Source organism: Nothobranchius furzeri, chromosome 19 (genome assembly GCF_043380555.1).
Source record: "Nothobranchius furzeri strain GRZ-AD chromosome 19, NfurGRZ-RIMD1, whole genome shotgun sequence".
NCBI classification, from domain to species: Eukaryota; Metazoa; Chordata; class Actinopteri; order Cyprinodontiformes; family Nothobranchiidae; genus Nothobranchius; species Nothobranchius furzeri.
Genome location: NC_091759.1, coordinates 26,944,739 through 26,969,065, shown reverse-complemented (window position 1 = coordinate 26,969,065; position 24,327 = coordinate 26,944,739). Strand labels below are relative to the sequence as shown.

Genomic DNA, 24,327 nt, shown 5'->3' with positions numbered 1-24,327 from the left:
CGATAAATGTTTGGTTCAACATTTCCATCCGTGTCATACATCACCTTTTTGTAAACCAGCTCTGTTTTTTATGTGGAAGTATTATTTGACCAATCAAATGTAGCCCTTCTGATATGCAGCCAATCAGATGGGTCCGTTCACGTAATACGCCCGCCCCCTACATAGACCCTTACCCCAAAATTCCACTATCTCCGCTCCGCCCCCGCTTTCCGCTGCCGCTCGCTTCCCTTGCTCGCCATGCTGGCTCAGAGCAACGAACGCACTTTGTGCTGATGTTTCTGGAATCAGCGCTGCTTTCAAACGTGAACGTGAGTCCGCTCGGTGTCGTTAAGCAGCTGATAATTACCGGGCTGACTCCGACACGTGCAGGTGAACCAACCCACCTTTATGTCGCTAGTGTTCCACCGGGTGGTGACGTTAGCCCCAGGCTCCGGTTAGCTTCCAGCTAAAAGGCTACAGCACTCTCCTCCCAGTCCCACCCTGCTAAAGAGGGCCTGGAAAAGTTCCCCCACACATCAAAGTGATTTTTCATTTATGAGCTTTTATAACCTTGTTAATCAGGATAGTTGATTTGCTGCTGCACATAAACTGTCAGTCAGAAGCTCTGCTAGCCGGTTAGCTTAGTTTAATTAGTTAGCTTGTTATCAGAATCATAGCTGCTGTTTCATCAACTGAGCTGCTTTTTAAGATCTAGGTAAACTTGTTCAATGTGGGGTTAAAAATAAATGTTTTCACATATTTTCCATGTAGTTTTTTGCCAGTTCCTCTTCTGAAAGGTAGACAATTGTTTTTCTCTTTCCCTCAGAAAATCTTAATATTCTCCTAGTTTGGCCCAGCACAGTTCACTTCCCAGTTACAGCAACAGCCTTATATCATAACCACATAAGTGGAGAAAATGTTCAGTAGCAATGAGAGAATTTGCTGTTGCATTTAAGTGATGTTAACTATTATTTAACATTTAAACTTATTTTATGATCTTTTTATTTATTTATTCCAAAAACCCTGGTAAGGGATGTTTTTCTCTATTTGGAGCATCAGAAAAAGTTTTATGGTGGAGGTGATGTTTTAAAGTCACTGAGAAACTGCATGCATGCAGTTTGTTGTTTTGCTGCTAATACAGTAGCGGGTGCAGCTGCTAATACAGTAGCGGGTGCAGCTGCTAATACAGTAGCGGGTGCAGCTGCTAATACAGTAGCGGGTGCAGCTGCTAATACAGTAGCGGGTGCAGCTGCTAATACAGTAGCGGGTGCAGCTGCTAATACAGTAGCGGGTGCAGCTGCTAATACAGTAGCGGGTGCAGCTGCTAATACAGTAGCGGGTGCAGCTGCTAATACAGTAGCGGGTGCAGCTGCTAATACAGTAGCGGGTGCAGCTGCTAATACAGTAGCGGGTGCAGCTGCTAATACAGTAGCGGGTGCAGCTGCTAATACAGTAGCGGGTGCAGCTGCTAATACAGTAGCGGGTGCAGCTGCTAATACAGTAGCGGGTGCAGCTGCTAATACAGTAGCGGGTGCAGCTGCTAATACAGTAGCGGGTGCAGCTGCTAATACAGTAGCGGGTGCAGCTGCTAATACAGTAGCGGGTGCAGCTGCTAATACGGTAGCAGGTGCAGCTGCTAATACAGTAGCAGGTGTAGCTGCTAATACAGTAGCAGCTGCTAATACAGTAGCAGCTGCTAATACAGTAGCAGCTGCTAATACAGTAGCGGGTGCAGCTGCTAATACAGTAGCGGGTGCAGGTGCTAATACAGTAGCAGGTGCAGGTGCTAATACGGTAGCGGGTGCGGCCGCTAATGCGGCAGCGGGTGCGGCCGCTAATGCGGCAGCGGGTGCAGCCGCTAATACAGTAGCGGGTGCAGCTGCTAATACAGTAGCGGGTGCAGCTGCTAATACAGTAGCAGGTGCAGCTGCTAATACAGTAGCGGGTGCAGCTGCTAATACAGTAGCAGGTGCAGCTGCTAATACAGTAGCGGGTGCAGCCGCTAATACAGTAGCGGGTGCATCCGCTAATACTTTAGCAGGTGCAGCCGCTAATACAGTAGCAGGTGCAGCCGCTAATACAGTAGCAGGTGCAGCCGCTAATACAGTAGCAGGTGCAGCTGCTAATACAGTAGCGGGTGCAGCTGCTAATACAGTAGCAGGTGCAGCTGCTAATACAGTAGCGGGTGCAGCTGCTAATACAGTAGCAGGTGCAGCTGCTAATACAGTAGCGGGTGCAGCCGCTAATACAGTAGCGGGTGCATCCGCTAATACTTTAGCAGGTGCAGCCGCTAATACAGTAGCAGGTGCAGCCGCTAATACAGTAGCAGGTGCAGCTGCTAATACAGTAGCAGGTGCAGCCGCTAATACAGTAGCAGGTGCAGCTGCTAATACAGTAGCGGGTGCAGCTGCTAATACAGTAGCGGGTGCAGCTGCTAATACAGTAGCGGGTGCAGCTGCTAATAAAGTAGCAGGTGCAGCTGCTAATACAGTAGCGGGTGCAGCCGCTAATACAGTAGCGGGTGCATCCGCTAATACTTTAGCAGGTGCAGCCGCTAATACAGTAGCAGGTGCAGCCGCTAATACAGTAGCAGGTGCAGCCGCTAATACAGTAGCAGGTGCAGCTGCTAATACAGTAGCGGGTGCATCCGCTAATACAGTAGCAGGTGCAGCTGCTAATACAGTAGCAGGTGCAGCTGCTAATACAGTAGCAGGTGCGGCTGCTAATACAGTAGCAGGTGCAGCTGCTAATACAGTAGCAGGTGCAGCCGCTAATACAGTAGCAGGTGCAGCTGCTAATACAGTAGCAGGTGCAGCCGCTAATACAGTAGCAGGTGCGGCTGCTAATACAGTAGCAGGTGCGGCTGCTAATACAGTAGCAGGTGCAGCTGCTAATACAGTAGCAGGTGTAGCTGCTAATACAGTAGCAGGTACAGCTGCTAATACAGTAGCAGGTGCGGCTGCTAATACAGTAGCAGGTGCGGCTGCTAATACGGCAGCGGGTGCAGCTGCTAATACAGTAGCAGGTGCAGCTGCTAATACAGTAGCAGGTACGGCTGCATGTTTTTGCAATAAAAATGTTATGCTGTAATGGAATTCATGCATTAGTTGTTGTTAGCTTTGAGCCCAGAGCAGACGTAACACGCCAGACGACATCAACACTGCATACTTTAGTATTTGTTCATTTATCGTAATATCGATATCGCAATATTAAGCACTGTTTTCGAAAATCGCAGGATTTCCTAATATCGTGCAGCCCTAATCCTAGTTTTCATTTTAACGTTTATTAACACAAAGCATTCTGGGAAATCTATCCAGTCACTTTGGTGGAGAGAAGCCAAGAAGCCTCCAGCTCAGCGCCAATGTGGAGCACAAAGCCGAGAATACACGGTGGGGTCCAGTTCCTCTACTCGTGCACCCGTGCACCATCAGATGCATCTGAAACATTGTGTGAGAACAGAACGGTACCGGCTTTCCCTTGGATCAACAGGTTTGCTGCATTAGTGTGTGTTCATATAGTGTCCCCTTGTAACCCCGGACAGGAGGCGGTTCTGGTCTGGTGTTTTGGACCTACTTGGACTTCTTGTGGTGCTTCCCAGACTTGTCGGAGGACCGGTCCCCACTGGGCCCTCGGGAGCCTTCGGGGCTCCTGCCTCCTTCTCTCCTGTAGTCCCGCTCCTTCCCAGCAAACCTCTTACGTCTTTCAATATCCAGGCGGAGGTCCATGACGTCTCCTTTAAACTTTTTACTGGGATCCTGCAGAGACCGGCTTCGTTAGGTCCTGACAGTCAGAAGAAGAGTCAGCGCTGACATCCCAGCATTGCTGCTGCTAACCATTAGCATCAGACACATGGTAGAAAGCTGTCTCCAGCTCAAACATGCATGCAGCTGATAAGAGAAACCAGTTAGAGGTCTGGAGGGGTTTCTACTTACAAGGAAACGGTCTGATAAGGTCTCCTCAGAGGCTCGCACTCAGGATCTTAATTCACTTCCTTAAGCCTTGCTGGCTTGGTACAAACCCAACCAATAACCATATCTCATAACACATTTGGGCTCTTTTGATTTAGAAATATGAATCCTTTGAAAGAAAAGCACAAAGCTGAACACTCCTGCTGACAGGCTCACGCTCCACAGAAACATCTCTAAAGCTCTCGTCACCTTGTAGCTGCACTCGTCCACATCCTCAAACAGGTGAGGGTGCCTCTTAAAGGCACTGGGGGACACGTCGATTCTCCTGCAGGGGGAGGAGTCACGTTAGCGAGGACCAAGAGCCGCTCCGTGGACAACAGGAACAGGAAGTACCTGTGGATTTCTGGACTCTTCCTCGGCTTCATCATTTCTGCTTCTGCAGCTTTTCTTTGGTACACGGCGAAGCGCTCACTGAGGGTCATGTCTGAGGAGGGGAAGTGATGCGCTGCAAACAAACACACGCAGTTAGTGACACACACACACAGTAACACGTAGTTAGTGACACACACACACAGTAACACGTAGTTAGTGACACACACACATAGTGACACGCAGTTAGTGACACACACACACAGTAACACGTAGTTAGTGACACACACACACAGTAACACGTAGTTAGTGACACACACACACAGTAACACGTAGTTAGTGACACACACACATAGTAACACGTAGTTAGTGACACACACACACAGTAACACACACGCAGTTAGTGACACACACACATAGTAACACGTAGTTAGTGACACACAGTAACACACACACGCAGTTAGTGACACACACAAATAGTAACACGCAGTTAGTGACACACACACACAGTAACACGTAGTTAGTGACACACACACATAGTAACACGTAGTTAGTGACACACACACACAGTAACACACACGCAGTTAGTGACACACACACATAGTAACACGTAGTTAGTGACACACAGTAACACACACACGCAGTTAGTGAAACACACACATAGTAACACGCAGTTAGTGACACACACACACAGTAACACGTAGTTAGTGACACACACACACAGTAACACGTAGTTAGTGACACACACACACAGTAACACACACACACGCAGTTAGTGACACACACACATAGTAACACGTAGTTAGTGACACACACACACAGTAACACACACGCAGTTAGTGACACACACACATAGTAACACAAAGTTAGTGACACACACACATAGTAACACGCAGTTAGTGACACACACACATAGTAACACGTAGTTAGTGACACACACACATAGTAACACGCAGTTAGTGACACACACATATAGTAACACGTAGTTAGTGACACACACACAGTAACACGTAGTTAGTGACACACACACACAGTAACACGTAGTTAGTGACACACACACACAGTAACACACACGCAGTTAGTGACACACACACATAGTAACACGTAGTTAGTGACACACAGTAACACACACACGCAGTTAGTGACACACACACATAGTAACACGCAGTTAGTGACACACACACACAGTAACACGTAGTTAGTGACACACACACAGTAACACGTAGTTAGTGACACACACACACAGTAACACATACACGCAGTTAGTGACACACACACATAGTAACACGTAGTTAGTGACACACACACACAGTAACACACACGCAGTTAGTGACACACACACATAGTAACACGAAGTTAGTGACACACACACATTGTAACACGCAGTTAGTGACACACACACATAGTAACACGTAGTTAGTGACACACACACATAGTAACACGCAGTTAGTGACACACACACACAGTAACACGTAGTTAGTGACACACACACAGTAACACGTAGTTAGTGACACACACACACAGTAACACGTAGTTAGTGACACACACACACAGTAACACACACGCAGTTAGTGACACACACACATAGTAACACGCAGTTAGTGACACACACACACACAGTAACACACACGCAGTTAGTGACACACACACATAGTAACACGTAGTTAGTGACACACACACACAGTACAACACACGCAGTTAAGTGACACACACACATAGTAACACGTAGTTAGTGACACACACACACACAGTAACACACACACGTAGTTAGTGACACACACACACAGTAACACACACACGCAGTTAGTGACACACACACACAGTAACACACACACGCAGTTAGTGACACACACACACAGTAACACACACGCAGTTAGTGACACACACACATAGTAACACGCAGTTAGTGACACACACACACAGTAACACACACGCAGTTAGTGACACACACACATAGTAACACGTAGTTAGTGACACACACACACAGTAACACACACGCAGTTAGTGACACACACATAGTAACACGTAGTTAGTGACACACACACACAGTAACACACACACGCAGTTAGTGACACACACACATAGTAACACGTAGTTAGTGACACACACACATAGTAACACGCAGTTAGTGACACACACACACAGTAACACGTAGTTAGTGACACACACACATAGTAACACGTAGTTAGTGACACACACACATAGTAACACGTAGTTAGTGACACACACACATAGTAACACGTAGTTAGTGACACACACACATAGTAACACGCAGTTAGTGACACACACACATAGTAACACGTAGTTAGTGACACACACACATAGTAACACGCAGTTAGTGACACACACACACAGTAACACGTAGTTAGTGACACACACAAATAGTAACACGTAGTTAGTGACACACACACATAGTAACACGTAGTTAGTGACACACACACAGTAACACGTAGTTAGTGACACACACACATAGTAACACGTAGTTAGTGACACACACACACAGTAACACGTAGTTAGTGACACACACAGATAGTAACACGTAGTTAGTGACACACACACATAGTAACACGTAGTTAGTGACACACACACACAGTAACAAACACACGCAGTTAGTGACACACACACATAGTAACACGTAGTTAGTGACACACACACATAGTAACACGCAGTTAGTGGCACACACACACACAGTAACACGTAGTTAGTGACACACACACACAGTAACACGTAGTTAGTGACACACACACATAGTAACACGTAGTTAGTGACACACACAAACAGTAACACGTAGTTAGTGACACACACACATAGTAACACGCAGTTAGTGACACACACAAACAGTAACACGTAGTTAGTGACACACACACATAGTAACACGCAGTTAGTGACACACACACACAGTAACACGTAGTTAGTGACACACACACATAGTAACACGTAGTTAGTGACACACACACACAGTAACAAACACACGCAGTTAGTGACACACACACATAGTAACACGTAGTTAGTGACACACACACATAGTAACACGTAGTTAGTGACACACACACACAGTAACACGTAGTTAGTGACACACACAGATAGTAACACGTAGTTAGTGACACACACAGATAGTAACACGTAGTTAGTGACACACACACACAGTAACACGTAGTTAGTGACACACACAGATAGTAACACGTAGTTAGTGACACACACACACAGTAACACACACACGCAGTTAGTGACACACACACATAGTAACACGTAGTTAGTGACACACACACATAGTAATACGCAGTTAGTGACACACACACACAGTAACACGTAGTTAGTGACACACACACATAGTAACACGTAGTTAGTGACACACACACATAGTAACACGCAGTTAGTGACACACACACACAATAACACGTAGTTAGTGACACACACAAATAGTAACACGTAGTTAGTGACACACACACATAGTAACACGTAGTTAGTGACACACACACACAGTAACACGTAGTTAGTGACACACACACACAGTAACAAACACACGCAGTTAGTGACACACACACATAGTAACACGTAGTTAGTGACACAAACACATAGTAACACGCAGTTAGTGACACACACACACAGTAACACGCAGTTAGTGACACACACACACAGTAACACGTAGTTAGTGACACACACACACAGTAACACGTAGTTAGTGACACACACACATAGTAACACGTAGTTAGTGACACACACACACAGTAACACGTAGTTAGTGACACACACACACAGTAACACGTAGTTAGTGACACACACACATAGTAACACGTAGTTAGTGACACACACACACAGTAACAAACACACGCAGTTAGTGACACACACACATAGTAACACGTAGTTAGTGACACACACACGTAGTAACACGTAGTTAGTGACACACACACATAGTAACACGCAGTTAGTGACACACACACATAGTAACACGTAGTTAGTGACACACACACATAGTAACACGCAGTTAGTAACACACACACATAGTAACACGCAGTTAGTGACACACACACATAGTAACACGTAGTTAGTGACACACACACATAGTAACACGCAGTTAGTGACACACACACACAGTAACACGTAGTTAGTGACACACACACATAGTAACACGTAGTTAGTGACACACACACACAGTAACAAACACACGCAGTTAGTGACACACACACATAGTAACACGTAGTTAGTGACACACACACATAGTAACACGCAGTTAGTGACACACACACACAGTAACACGTAGTTAGTGACACACACACATAGTAACACGTAGTTAGTGACACACACACACAGTAACACGTAGTTAGTGACACACACACATAGTAACACGTAGTTAGTGACACACACACACAGTAACACGTAGTTAGTGACACACACACATAGTAACACGTAGTTAGTGACACACACACAAAGTAACAAACACACGCAGTTAGTGACACACACACATAGTAACACGTAGTTAGTGACACACACACAGTAACACACACGCAGTTAGTAACACACACACACACACACAGTAACACACACACACGCGGTAAGTGACACACTCACATAGTAACACGTAGTTAGTGACACACAAACACAGTAACACACACGCAGTTAGTAACACACACACACACAGTAACACACACACACGCGGTTAGTGACACACACACACAGTAACACACACACGCGGTTAGTGACACACACACATAGTAACACGTAGTTAGTGACACACACACACAGTAACACACACTCAGTTAGTAACACACACACACAGTAACACACACGCGGTTAGTAACACACACACACACAGAGACACGTAGTTAGTGACACACACACACACACAGTAACACACACACACACGCAGTTAGTAACACACACACACAGTGACACGTAGTTAGTGACACACACACACAGTAACACACACACACGCGGTTAGTAACACACACACACACAGTGACACGTAGTTAGTAACACACACACACAGTAACACACACACACGCAGTTAGTAACACACACTAGGGGTTGTATGAACTAGTCGACTTTCATTACTTGACTGTCGACTTTAAAAAAAATAAAGTCGTGCAGGCCCTAACACACACACATAGTAACACGTAGTTAGTGACACACACACACAGTAACACACACACACGTAGTTAGTAACACACACACACACACAGTAACACACACACACTCAGTTAGTAACTCACACAGTAACACACACACACGCAGTTAGTAACACACACAGTAACACACACGCAGTTAGTGACACACACACACAGTAACACGTAGTTAGTGACACACACACATAGTAACACGTAGTTAGTGATAGGGTTGTCACGGTAAGCGGTATAGCGGTAAACCTCGGTAAAAAAGTTGACAATAAAAATAACCGTCCAGTTTTTAAAAAACTATATTATCTCGGTGGGTTTACCGTGGCCGCGGTTTCGGCGCGATGACCCTTACCAGCCACCGTCGCTTCAGCTGAAGTTCCCGCGGCGCGCACACGCACTTTTTAATTTGCAACGGCACCAAAACTTTGAAGCTGAAATAATGGCCGAAGGAGGAGACGGCAGCGCCCAGGACATCCAACAGCCCTCAAAGAAGACTAAATCGGAAGTATGGGCATATTTTGGATTTCTGAAAAACGCTGAGGGACAGTTAATAGAAGACTGCTATCCCGTTTGCAGAACATGCAGGAAACAAGTGTCTGCAAAAGGCAGCAACACTTCGAATCTAATGGCACATCTGCGTGACCATCATCCGCGTCTCTACAGCCAGTGCAAGGTAAGTTAACATTAGCATTTTAGCTTAAATGCATGACGTGAGGACTTCTGGTTGAGGGAGAATGCAACGAGTCACTATATACTGCAGCCGCAGCGTCCTCTGCCAGCATTTAAACCGTGTCACGGACACCCTGTTGCTGGATGAAGCATCTTATTTGTTGATGATGAAGAGAAATATACAATTAGTTCCTTGTCATTGATTTGTTTACTTATTCAATGCCATTTATACTTGAACATTTGGATTTGATTACATAGTGTAGTAGTTATTTTAGTAATTTGTTTAAAGTGGCTATTTGTTTTAAATACATATTTTTTAAGGTTGACTTGTACAGTGCTCAAGTCAAGTGTGGACTGGAGTTTTAGATTTTCATTTTGATAATGAAGAAAACAAGTATATGAGAAAACAAGTGGTGTTTCTTTGATTTGTTTACATATTGTTTATGTTTTGAATGTTTGGATTTGTATCATTTAAACCTGCACTGACTACTGTAACATGTTCCAGAAAAATAAGCTATTTGTTCCTTTACTAGTGAAAAGTTGCACTTTTGCTAAGGCTTTGTGTTATTTTAGGTTTAATAAACACTGTTAAACCTTTTCAAAACTATTTCAGTTTGTGTAGAACAGGACTATCAATGCTTTCTGAACATATGCAACACCGTTTAAAAAATACCGCGATAATACCGAAAACCGTGATAATTTTGGTCACAATAACCGTGAGGTTACATTTTCATACCGTGACAACCCTAGTTAGTGACACACACACACAGTAACACGTAGTTAGTGACACACACACACAGTAACACGTAGTTAGTGACACACACACATAGTAACACGTAGTTAGTGACACACACACACAGTAACAAACACACGCAGTTAGTGACACACACACATAGTAACACGTAGTTAGTGACACACACACATAGTAACACGTAGTTAGTGACACACACACATAGTAACACGCAGTTAGTGACACACACACATAGTAACACGTAGTTAGTGACACACACACATAGTAACACGCAGTTAGTAACACACACACATAGTAACACGCAGTTAGTGACACACACACATAGTAACACGTAGTTAGTGACACACACACATAGTAACACGCAGTTAGTGACACACACACACAGTAACACGTAGTTAGTGACACACACACACAGTAACACTTAGTTAGTGACACACACACATAGTAACACGTAGTTAGTGACACACACACACAGTAACACGTAGTTAGTGACACACACACATAGTAACACGTAGTTAGTGACACACAGACAAAGTAACAAACACACGCAGTTAAGTGACACACACACATAGTAACACATAGTTAGTGACACACACACACAGTAACACACACGCAGTTAGTAACACACACACACACACACAGTAACACACACACACGCGGTTAGTGACACACTCACATAGTAACACGTAGTTAGTGACACACAAACACAGTAACACACACGCAGTTAGTAACACACACACACACAGTAACACACACACACGCGGTTAGTGACACACACACACAGTAACACACACACGCGGTTAGTGACACACACACATAGTAACACGTAGTTAGTGACACACACACACAGTAACACACACTCAGTTAGTAACACACACACACAGTAACACACACACACGCGGTTAGTAACACACACACACACACAGAGACACGTAGTTAGTGACACACACACATAGTAACACGTAGTTAGTGACACACACACACAGTAACACTTAGTTAGTGACACACACACATAGTAACACGTAGTTAGTGACACACACACACAGTAACACGTAGTTAGTGACACACACACATAGTAACACGTAGTTAGTGACACACAGACAAAGTAACAAACACACGCAGTTAAGTGACACACACACATAGTAACACATAGTTAGTGACACACACACACAGTAACACACACGCAGTTAGTAACACACACACACACACACAGTAACACACACACACGCGGTTAGTGACACACTCACATAGTAACACGTAGTTAGTGACACACAAACACAGTAACACACACGCAGTTAGTAACACACACACACACAGTAACACACACACACGCGGTTAGTGACACACACACACAGTAACACACACACGCGGTTAGTGACACACACACATAGTAACACGTAGTTAGTGACACACACACACAGTAACACACACTCAGTTAGTAACACACACACACAGTAACACACACACACGCGGTTAGTAACACACACACACACACAGAGACACGTAGTTAGTGACACACACACACACAGTAACACACACACACACACGCAGTTAGTAACACACACACACAGTGACACGTAGTTAGTGACACACACACACAGTAACACACACACACGCGGTTAGTAACACACACACACACAGTGACACGTAGTTAGTAACACACACACACAGTAACACACACACACGCAGTTAGTAACACACACTAGGGGTTGTATGATCTAGTCGACTTTCATTACTTGACTGTCGACTTTAAAAAAAATAAAGTCGTGCAGGCCCTAACACACACACATAGTAACACGTAGTTAGTGACACACACACACAGTAACACACACACACGTAGTTAGTAACACACACACACACACAGTAACACACACACACTCAGTTAGTAACTCACACAGTAACACACACACACGCAGTTAGTAACACACACAGTAACACACACGCAGTTAGTGACACACACACACAGTAACACACACACACACGCAGTTAGTAACACACACACATAGTAACACACACACACACGCAGTTAGTAACACACACACACAGTAACACACACACACACACGCAGTTAGTAACACACACAGTAACACACACGCAGTTAGTGACACACACACACACGCAGTTAGTAACACACACACATAGTAACACACACACACGCAGTTAGTAACACACACAGTAACACACACACACGCGGTTAGTAACACACACACACACACACACACAGTGACACACACACAGTAACACCCACACAGAGTAACACACACACGCAGTAACACACACGCAGTTAGCAACACACACAGTAACACACACACACACAGTAACACACACACACGCAGTTAGTAACACACACACACACACACACACACACACAGTAACACATGTATTTAGTAACACACACACAGTAACACACACACACACGCAGTTAGTAACACACACACACAGTAACACACACACACGCAGTTAGTAACACACACACACACACACACACTAACACCCACACAGAGTAACACACACACACATGCAGTTAGTAACACACACACACACACAGTAATACACACATAGTTGGTAACACACACACACACAGTAACACACACACGCAGTTAGTAACACACACACACACAGTAACACACACACACGCAGTTAGTAACACACACACACACAGTAACACACACACGCAGTTAGTAACACACACACACACAGTAACACACACACACTCAGTTAGTAACACACACGTATTTAGTAACACACACACAGTAACACACACACACATGCAGTTAGTAACACACACAGTAACACACACACACACAGTAACACACACGTAGTTAGTAACACACACACACATGCAGTTAGTAACACACACAGTAACACACACACACACAGTAACACACATGCAGTTAGTAACACACACAGTAACACACACACACACAGTAACACACACGTAGTTAGTAACACACACACACACACGCAATTAGTAGCACACACAGTAACACACACACACACGCAGTTAGTAACACACACACACACACAGTAACACACACGTAGTTAGTAACACACACACAGTAACACACACACACGCAGTTAGTAACACACACAGTAACACACACACACACACACAGTTAGTAACACACACGCAGTTAGTAACACACACAGTAACACACACACACGTAGTTACTAACACACACACACAGTAACACACACGCAGTTAGTAACAGACACAGTAACACACACACACAGTTAGTAACACACACACACACACAGTTAGTAACACACACACAGTAACACACACACACAGTTAGTAACACACACACACAGTTAGTAACACACACACACAGTTAGTAACACACAGACACACACAGTTAGTAACACACACACACAGTAACACACACACACACACACAGTTAGTAACACACACACACAGTTAGTAACACACACACACACACACAGTTAGTAACACACACACACACACAGTTAGTAACACACACACACAGTAACACACACACACACACACACAGTTAGTAACACACACACACACAGTTAGTAACACACACACACACACAGTTAGTAACACACACACACAGTAACACACACACACACACACAGTTAGTAACACACACACACAGTTAGTAACACACACACACACGCAGTTAGTAGCACACACAGTAACACATACACACAGTAACACACACGCAGTTAGTAACACACACACACAGTAACACACACACACACGCAGTTAGTAGCACACACAGTAACACACACACACAGTAACACACACGCAGTTAGTAACACACACACGCAGTTAGTAACACACACACACGTAGTTAGTAACACACACACACACGCAGTTAGTAACACACACAGTAACACACACACACACAGTAACACACATGCACACACACACACAGTAACACGCAGTTAGTAACACACACACACAGTAACACACACGTAGTTAGTAACACACACACACACACACAGTAACACACACACAAACACAGTAACACACACACACACACAGTAACACACACGTAGTTAGTAACACACACACACAGTAACACACGTAGTTAGTAACACACACAAACACACACACGTAGTTAGTAACACACACACAGTAACACACACACACAGTAACACACACACAGTAACACACACACACGTAGTTAGTAACACACACACACAGTAACACACACACATGCAGTTAGTAACACACACACACACACAGTAACACACACACACATAGTTAGTAACACACACACACACAGTAACACACACACATGCAGTTAGTAACACACACACAGTAACACACACACACGTAGTTAGTAACACACACACACACACAGTAACACACACACATGCAGTTAGTAACACACACACACAGTAACACACACACACGTAGTTAGTAACACACACACAGTAACACACACACATGCAGTTAGTAACACACACACACACACACACACACAGTAACACACACACACGTAGTTAGTAACACACACACACACAGTAACACACACACATGCAGTTAGTAACACACACACACAGTAACACACACACACGTAGTTAGTAACACACACACACAGTAACACACACACATGCAGTTAGTAACACACACACACAGTAACACACACACACGTAGTTAGTAACACACACACACAGTAACACACACACACGTAGTTAGTAACACACACAAACACACACACGTAGTTAGTAACACACACACAGTAACACACACACACAGTAACACACACACAGTAACACACACACACGTAGTTAGTAACACACACACACAGTAACACACACACATGCAGTTAGTAACACACACACACACACAGTAACACACACACACGTAGTTAGTAACACACACACACACAGTAACACACACACATGCAGTTAGTAACACACACACAGTAACACACACATAGTTGGTAACACACACACACACAGTAACACACACACACAGTAACACACACATGCATTTAGTAACACACACACAGTAAAACATACACACACACACACACCTTTGATGTAGTGCACTATGGAGACGATGTGCTGAGCGAACAGCTCTGACGGACTCCGGCGGAGCTGTGACGACTGAATGTGCTGGAAAATGGAGCGAAATTCCGGATCTTTCTTGGAAGAATGGGAATGATCCCGAGGAGCAGGACGATCCTTAGAGACAGAGGAGCTGAGACAACACACACTCGGAGGTTCAGAGAGCAGGACAACACTTGGACATGTCCTCAGATGGGTCAGGGTGTTTGTGTGTGTGTGTGTGTCCATGTGTGTGTGCGTGTGTGTGTGTGTGTGTGTGTACCTGGGCATCTCGTCTAAGGAGCTAATTTGCAGCTCAAACTCTTCCCTGGAAGCCAGCAGGTGGAAGGCAGGAGATTTCTCGCGAGGAGGAAACGCTCCGGGGAAGAGCGGTAGGTCCTTGTCTCTGGAGGTGAGGGGGGACACCGTCTTCATGGACTTTTCCTTGTCCTTCTTCTTCTTGGACTTCTCCTCTTTCTTGCTCGAGTGTTTGCGGCTCCTGTACAGCTCTTCCTCTACGTCATCTTCAGGCTCTTCTTCATCTCTGCGGGATTTATCTTTCACAGTGGGATACGACGTGGGGTAGCTCGGCTCATCGCCCCATTTCCCAAAAATGTCCCGCGCCGTGAGCGTGGGCTTGGCCTCCTCGTCGATCACCCTCTCCTTCAGGCCCTGGGACTTGAGGAACTCTTCCTCTCCCGGGTCGAAGAACGGGAGCGTCTTGTCCTCTTTGGTCTCAGCAGAGCTGCTGAAGAGCTCCGAGGACTTCTCGGGATCTGCAGCTACCTGCTGCTTTTCCTTCTCAGCCTTTTTGCTTTTGTTCTCAGCCAGAAACCTGAAACGGAGAGAAGAGAAGAGGAGGTTCAGGTCCGTTTCCACACAGAAGAGCCACTCCCACGCTGAACACCAAGCGTTCCCGTTCTGGGATCAGCTGACTCACTCCTAACCGCCACAGCTGAGCCTGAAGACGGTGAACGCTCCACTTGTCTAGCCAACATTGTGTCATTGTCCTTATCTGAATAAAGTTTGTTTAAAAAGGGGCGACACACCTGCAGCCACGGGCGAACCTGTGGTCTGAAGCCTCTGAAAACTTTCTCACATCCTTTTAAAGGAAAACTGTAGAATTCTGTCAAAGGGAAGGTCGGAACCAGGAAAACCAGCACCAGGAAGGCCGAAGGAGTGCTGTGAGGATGTTCGGCGTGGGAAAACAAGGAAGTAGACCTACTTTTTGAAGGCGGCAGGGATCCCAGAACCATCTCCGGCTTTCATGTCTTCCTTTGAGAAAAACCCAAATCCGCTGAAGGAGGCCGTCTGTTCGGACCTTGTGGGGCTCTTTGCTGCAGGGGGGGGTGAGCCAATGGTTTTCCACAGAGGACCCCCACTCCCTTTGCTCTCCGAGGCGGAAGCATCCTCCTTCAGTTCTGGGTTGGCCCGTTTGGGGCTGGTGTCATAGTCGATCCATTTGCCCCCGGAAGCCTTCTCGATGCTGCCGCCGTCTGCGGGCTGACCTTTCTCTGCAGGACTGGCCCTCAGCTTTTCTTTGGGGTCCTTAGAGCCAGGCCGAGCCCTGGAGCTGCCCTTTCGCGGGGTTGAGGACCGGGACCGCGAGGAATAGCTGGAGCGGCGGGAGCGGCGAGACCGCCCTGAAGACGAGCGATCGGAGTAGCGGGAGCGGCTCCTGCTAGCAGAGCGCTTCCTGGGTGTGCGGGAGCGAGAGTGCCCCCTCCTGGGACTGTGGTAGTCCTGGTCATGGTGGCGATCGTGCCAGCCCCCTCCTCCACCCTGCCAGTTGGACTTGTATCCGTAGTTGCCTCCTCCTCCTCCTCGGTTCTGGTAATGGCCACGGGGGTAGTAGCCCCGGCCCCGGCCCCGGTACGGGTAGGGTCTGCGGTAGCCCCGGTTGTAGCCCCTGAAGCCTCTTCTGTTGCTCTGATAGTCCCGAGACGGATAGTTTCTGTAGGACGGAGAGTGAGAGCGGGAGCGGGAACGAGACCTGGAGCTGAAACAACACACAGGAAACAGCTTTTAAAGTTAGAAACGGACCTGTGGGTCCGCTCAGAATCAGAACCACAGGTCATAGGCCACATGGCGCTTTAGGGGCTGGCAGAACTTTAAAGGGGTTCTAACAACAGGAAACACAACCTAAAAAACAAGAGTGCTGCCAGGATTAGTCGATACGTCACGATGACATCAACAAACAAAATGGTGGACTATAAATGTATGCGTTTTTTTAAATCTCGCCTTCGGCGGCTGCTTTCTGCCTTTCAGCTCGAGCCACATGCTACAACGATGTTCTGCTGAGCTGTGGTGGCCTCATGGAGGGGGCCATCGTCTAGCACACTGCTGCTAACCACTAAAACATTCTCCCTCTCCTGTTAATAACTTTTTGCTTTCCTTGACGGTGGATGTGCTACTACTAGTTTACCCGTTTAATTATAGATCCACTAGGATAAATACAATAAAGTTTATCTCTCACCAAATACAATATTTACTAAGAAATCACAATGTAACCATAGTGTGTGTGTGTGTGTGTGTGTGCGTGCGTGTGTGCTCTGTCTTCTCCATCCCCAGTGAGTCGTGGAGGATGGCTGCTTATACTGAGCCAGGATCCTCTGGAGGTTTCTTCCCGTTAAAAGGGAGTTTTCCTCTCCACTGTCGCTGCATGCTTGCTTAGTATGAGGATTGCTGTAAAGACTCTGACACTAGTCAGTGACTCGATGCGACCTGCTGGGCTCCTTATATAGGAAACTTTTTCTGATTGGCTTAATGAACTGACCTGTATTGGAATTCTTACTATGTGAAGTGCCTTGAGACGACTCTTGTCGTGATTTGGCGCTTTATTAATAAACTTGAATTGAATGCCCAGGAGAGGCCATCCAGAAGCCTTCGTACCAGCGTTACCGGAGAAAGAAAACACGGCGAGTCTGCAAAGCAGCTCAAAGGTTTGGGAGCACTTTACAGACAAAAGAGAAGCACGTAGAGTGCAAGCTCTCCTTTTACACGAGCACCTTCACAGGAAGCACGTCGTGGCGGAGAACGGAGTTGCCTCGGTATGCTAACCACCTCATTAGCTGCTAACATCTACAGTAGCTCCTAGTTACAGGTGCAGCAACACCAGTACTGGAGGTGGTTCTATTAGAACGCGCACGTACATCACGGTTTTGCTCTAATGTTACAAACGCTAATGCCGACCGTCAGCAAGGTAAAGAAAAACCTTCTCTGTGTTTAAAGAATAACCAAAAATGGAATTAGAAGACAAACACAGCAAGAACGTACAAAAGAAGCTAATGATTTATTTTATCCCGCTCCGTTACGCTCCTCCTCATCAGCGGACGAGTTTGTTACTCTGACTATTTTAGCTGTATATGTTTGTGTAAAATTCATGTTTGGTTTGGGAGCCTACCTCCTCCTGACCGCAGCGTTGGTATTTAGGGTTGTTGGTAAGGGTTTGGGAGCCTACCTCCTCCTGACTAGGGCTGTCGCGGTAACCGCAAAAATGAAATATCGCGATATGAAGAAGCCCACCGCGCTGCATGATGGGCCACCGCGATTACTGAACTTGGTTCAACTCAATGATGCATGTTGAGAAGGATGGCTGCACTGGTATCAAAACGAAACGTTACTTCGCTCCTTTGGGAGCGCTTTGGTTTTCAGTACGTCAGCTGCTGCGCAGCCAGAGTCCTTGGCCGAGACAGAGCTGCCACCAGCGGCAAAAATAAATAAATAAATGCTCGGAGACCTGCTTAAGTCCCGGACAAGCACTGCTTCTGCAGCCGTCCCGAAGAGAGTTTGAGCCGAGCTGGAGCTCACTCGCTACCTGCAGGAGGAATGCATCCACCCTAAAGAACCCCCCCTGACATGGTGGAGCAACAACCGGGAGAGATTCCCTTTGCTCGCCAGACTCGCACGCAGGTACGTGTGCGTTAGTGCAACGAGCGCTCCATCCGAGAGGGTTTTCAGTGTTGCTGAAAATGTTGCCACCCCTCTCAGATCCTCTCTCAAACCGTATATGGTTAACATGCTGGTTTTCCTTGTAGGTAACAAGGACGTGACCGAGCTATACATCACCGTCATTCGTGTGTGTGAAAGTGAAATGATAGTGCGCCCGACCCCCGGCGCACGCGTGCCCGGTACATGTAATTTTTTATGCTTAATTTTAAACAACTAAACAAAATGGGGACTTGTTTCTTATTTGTTAGATGCTGCAGCCAAATTTGCATTTAAAAGTTTAACCTTCTCCTGAATTTTGTTGTTTTTAAGTTCAGTCGGACTCCGACTGTCGGAGAAACAAACGTTACTGCGATCTGTGTTGTTACTGCCCTTTGATCTGCATTCAGTAGTGTTATAAAAGCAGGCACGGCAATTTTTAACCTTTTTTAAATGTGTAAACATTATGTTTAGATAGTACTGCAATAAAAAAAAGGACTGCAATAATATCGCACACCGTAATATTAAGCCACCCTGAATCACCGTAGGAGGAATTCCTCAACCGTGACAGCCCTACTCCTGACTGCAGCGTTGGTATTTAGGGTTGTTGGTAAGTTATCATCTTGTCTTTATCAGATGGCACACAGCTGATCACACTTCAGACTAGAAGCTGATGATGGTAAATTGGAGCATCCTGGTGCAACAAGCTAAACTTTTATGAATGACACGATGAGTCCACTACTAAAGTAGCCATTTAGGCAGCGCAAGTCACAAACTAGCTCTAACCACCAGTCGCCATTTTCCCAATGTTCACCATCATTCCCATAGATGACGGGGTGCTGCTGTCAATCAGACAGCTAGGATGCAGCGTGAACGCTATGGTTGCAGATGTTGCCATGGAAACAGGACTTGTAAGCTATCTGGACTCACCTGTAGTGACGTTTCCTGGATCTTGAACGCGAGTGGCTCCTAGACTGAGATCTAGAGAAGGATCTGGATCTGGGTCTGGACGGAGAGTCTGGAGCCTTGGACATGTTTGCACTCAGGGTGGTACAGGAGGATGCCGTCTTCAGAAACAGAGAAGGACAAGCGTGTTACGTTCTGCTCACACTTCACGCAGCCATGTTTCAGACAGGAAACGGCGGTCAGGATCATCTCAGGAGCAAACATGGCTCCAACCTTCTCATCTGTTGACTGGATTAAAGTCCGAAAGTCAGGAGGGTTACGGGTGTCAGTCATTAACATCTGGACACACACACACACACATTTTCTAATGAAGTCAAACTGGAGTTCTTTCATGTCTGCCCAGGGATGGTTGCTATGTGCTAATGCTAACAGGTAAACAGACGTTTCACCATTAGCTGGACCTTCCAAACCAATCGAACTGGAGTTACATGGCATTATCCTGTTACACAATAACACCCGTACAATACTTAGTATGGGTTCAATACCTGAGCAGTACCAGACTTCCACAGTGTGTCTGTGTCCCTTACAGTATGCTTCATAGTTCTGGAACCCAAGTTCTCATTTGTGTTCATGTTTTTAGCCATCAAAGGTTACGACGGTAGCTTACTGCCTGTGTGTACACGTGCACCTGGTCCGCGGTAACCAGTGGATCTGCCCACTGTGGATCAATAAAGTCTGTTCTAGTCTAAATAAGAGGCAAAATGCAAATAAAGCAGCAGACACAGATCAGAGGTTATTTACATAAAGACCAGCCAACAGGAGAAACCAGGAAACGACGGGTCACGTGGTTCTAAAGAACCGGACTAGTGAACAACCAACTCCACTGCCATGGTAACAAACAGGAACCGGAAACTGGCATCAATAACTTCATCTCCTTCCATGTTGTCAGGGTCAGATGTGCAGAGTGAACTAACTCTTGCACGGCCAGGAGAACATCCCTGGAGCTCCATCAGCTCTGGGCTGGTTCCGAAACCAGTACCAGTGTCAACCTGAACTAGGCTGCTCTGTTCCTCCAGCCAATCCAAACCCGTTCTGTCTGTTCGGAGGAGTGCTTATGACCTTTGACCCCTCTCATAGGTGCGCTTCACCATGTCTACCTGCTGGCTTTGATAATCTAAAAAAAAAACGTTTCTGACATTAGTGATGTGTGATTTAGGAGCCGACACCCCCCACATGTCGGTTCCGTTCCCGGGCAGCAAACCAAACAACCTGATCAGTACTACCGAACCAGACGCCCGAACACACAACACTACAGCTGCTAAGCCCAGTCACCTGTTCTGGTTTTCGCTTAGCTGGACCGGTTCCGTTGATCTAGAGAAACGCTGGAAGCAGCAGAAGCTTCGAGGCCGAGCCGCCTGCGCGTCCGTCGCCGTCTTCCGGTTTCCTCCACCCTGAACCTGCGGAGGTTAGCAGCCTAGCTTGTTAGCAGCAACCCCGAAAACAAGCAGGCGGGAAACGGAAAGCTAGGTGTTCGGTTCTGGTCCATAAAAATGTACCTGGATGCGTCTAGCCACAACCTCACGAGCCCGCCACCGGAAGAAAACGTTGCTTTTGGGTCTTAACTGCGTTTAAACGTCAGTAGCGACGGAGAACGAACGGGCACTAACGAATAGTTCGGTCAAGTCACGCGAGACTAGTGAGCACCGCGAGAACACAAAGAAAGTGGGTCAAAGTGACGAAGCCAGTCCGGGTTTCACTAACTACTAACCAGATATTTCTGCAGCTAGTTACTGCCCGAGTTTTTAAGTTAGGTTCGTTTAAATAATGTTTAATTAAATATGTTTACTAAAAGTTTATGTATAGAACATTTATTTACATAAAGGTTGATTTAATATGAAAAAACATTCATGTGAAGTTGATCTGTTGGCCACACCTGACCCACTGTGCAGCACCTTTCCTGCATGTCCAGGATGATGGGGGTGCGGTTTGCCACCTCTCTGATCTTTGCTTTGGGAGAGCTCCAAGATGGAGGTCCAGAAAACATGCCTCCTCCCTCCACGCGCTCAGCACCTGTTAACAGAAGCAGGAGGTCTCTGCCCTCGCAGGTCAAGGACACCGGCCTCCATGAATGTGAGGGTGTTGAGCTGAGATCCACCTCTGCAGACCGGACTGCCTAAGCTGATCTGTGTGTGTGGAGTCCTCGTTTTAGGGGTCAGAGCCCCTCAGAGGGGCTTCTCTAAGACTATAAGACTTCTCTTAAAGCGCGAATTATCTGGTAAATATCGGCGCGATCTTCTAGCTTCTTGTCCTTTGTTTGGTGACCTGAGCTGAGCGCCACTTCCACATTCCCGCCAGGGCGCGTTGGGACGCGGTTCATCCGTCCAAGTTTTTAAGGTCGGTTTCTCCTCATTCCTCAGTGGTTTCTCCTCCTGTTCCCTCCATAAGTGGTTTTTATAAACACCGTGGATCTAACCCTGCTAATTTACGTCCACTAACTCCAGCTGTTTCTGTAGTTTCTGATTCCTCCACCTCACTCAGCATGGCTCTATTAAACACCTGCTCTGTTAACAATAAGTCCTTCCTGCTCAATGATCTAATTCTCTCTAAAAACCTGGATTTTCTGTTTCTGACTGAAGTTTGGCAGCAAACATCTGATTATTCTGGTCTGATTGAACTCTGCCTGAGTGGTTATTCTTTTCTTAGCCAGCCCCGGGGTTCTGGTCGTGGTGGAGGCCTAGCTGTTGTTTTCAGAGACCATCTTCCATGTAGCTCTACAACCTCTGGTCACTTTGCTTCCTTTGAACTGCAGCTGATTAAAGTCTAGCGTAAGGACCCGTTCTACTGTGCTGTGGTCTATCGTCCACCTGGTCCAAACAGTTCTTTCCTTTAGTTTAGTGACTTTCTATCCTCCACTGTGATGCTGTCCAGACTGGTGATTGTTGGTGACTTTAACATCCACGTTGATGATCCCTCCCATCACTTTGCCATGAATTTCTCCAGCCTTATGGACTCCTTTGGCTTTACCCAGCATGTTTCTGGCCCCACACACACCAGGGGGCACTCTCTAGACCTTGTTTTTACCCTGAGTCTAAATGCTGACAGTGTTTGTCCTGAGGACGTTTATATTTCAGATCACCATTGCATTTTCTTTAACTTGTCAGTTTCTGCGTCCCCACCTCCTGCTCGCCGTATGGTTAGTTCTCGTTTTCTTAATGAGAGCACAGCTAGCAATTTTTCTGCTGCTTTTGATCCACCCTGTTCTTCTGATAACGACCCAGATTCCTTAACTTCTCAGTTCAACGAGCACTGCCTCTCCATTCTGGACAACATCTGTCCTGTCAGAACCAGATCAGGTCCTGCAGTGAACCCTACTCCCTGGTTTAATGACAGCCTTCGCAGCCTGAAGCGCCAATGCAGAAAAATTGAGCGTTTGTGGAAGAAAACCCATCTCCACGTCCATCTGCTGCACCTAAAGGATCTTCTGACATCCTTTAACTCTGCAGTCAGAGACGTGAGGGTTTCCTATTTCTCCAACCTGGTGTCCCAGAGCAAAGGGAACCCCAAGGTGCTGTTTAACACCATCAGCAGCATCGTGTCTCCTGCCTCTCCTACAGCCTCCATCCACTCTGTTACAGACTGTGAGAACTTTCTGTCTTTCTTTGTGGACAAAGTCAATAAG

The 24,327-nt window shown here is 46.1% G+C and overlaps 1 protein-coding gene across 6 annotated transcripts in view; it reads right to left on the bottom strand.

The window, feature by feature from the left end:
• The window catches only part of thrap3b (thyroid hormone receptor associated protein 3b), a 24,524-nt gene extending 2,184 nt beyond the window's left edge, over positions 1-22,340 (bottom strand). Inside the window, exons 1-8 of one of the 6 annotated variants that reach the window (XM_054736458.2) lie at positions 22,205-22,335; positions 21,981-22,105; positions 20,673-20,809; positions 17,041-17,814; positions 15,803-16,650; positions 4,281-4,392; positions 4,137-4,212; positions 3,553-3,734 (exon numbers count right to left, since the gene is read on the bottom strand). In XM_054736458.2, coding sequence (XP_054592433.1) covers positions 3,553-3,734; positions 4,137-4,212; positions 4,281-4,392; positions 15,803-16,650; positions 17,041-17,814; positions 20,673-20,776 — 2,096 coding nt within the window. In that variant the 5' untranslated portion in view covers positions 20,777-20,809; positions 21,981-22,105; positions 22,205-22,335. Of the gene's footprint in view, positions 1-3,548; positions 3,760-3,911; positions 4,213-4,280; positions 4,393-15,802; positions 16,651-17,040; positions 17,815-20,672; positions 20,810-21,980 lie in introns of those variants that run through there. The other 5 variants (XM_054736460.2, XM_054736459.2, XM_054736457.2 and 2 more) reach the window with 5 other exon arrangements.
• Between the last annotated feature and the right edge of the window lie 1,987 nt (positions 22,341-24,327).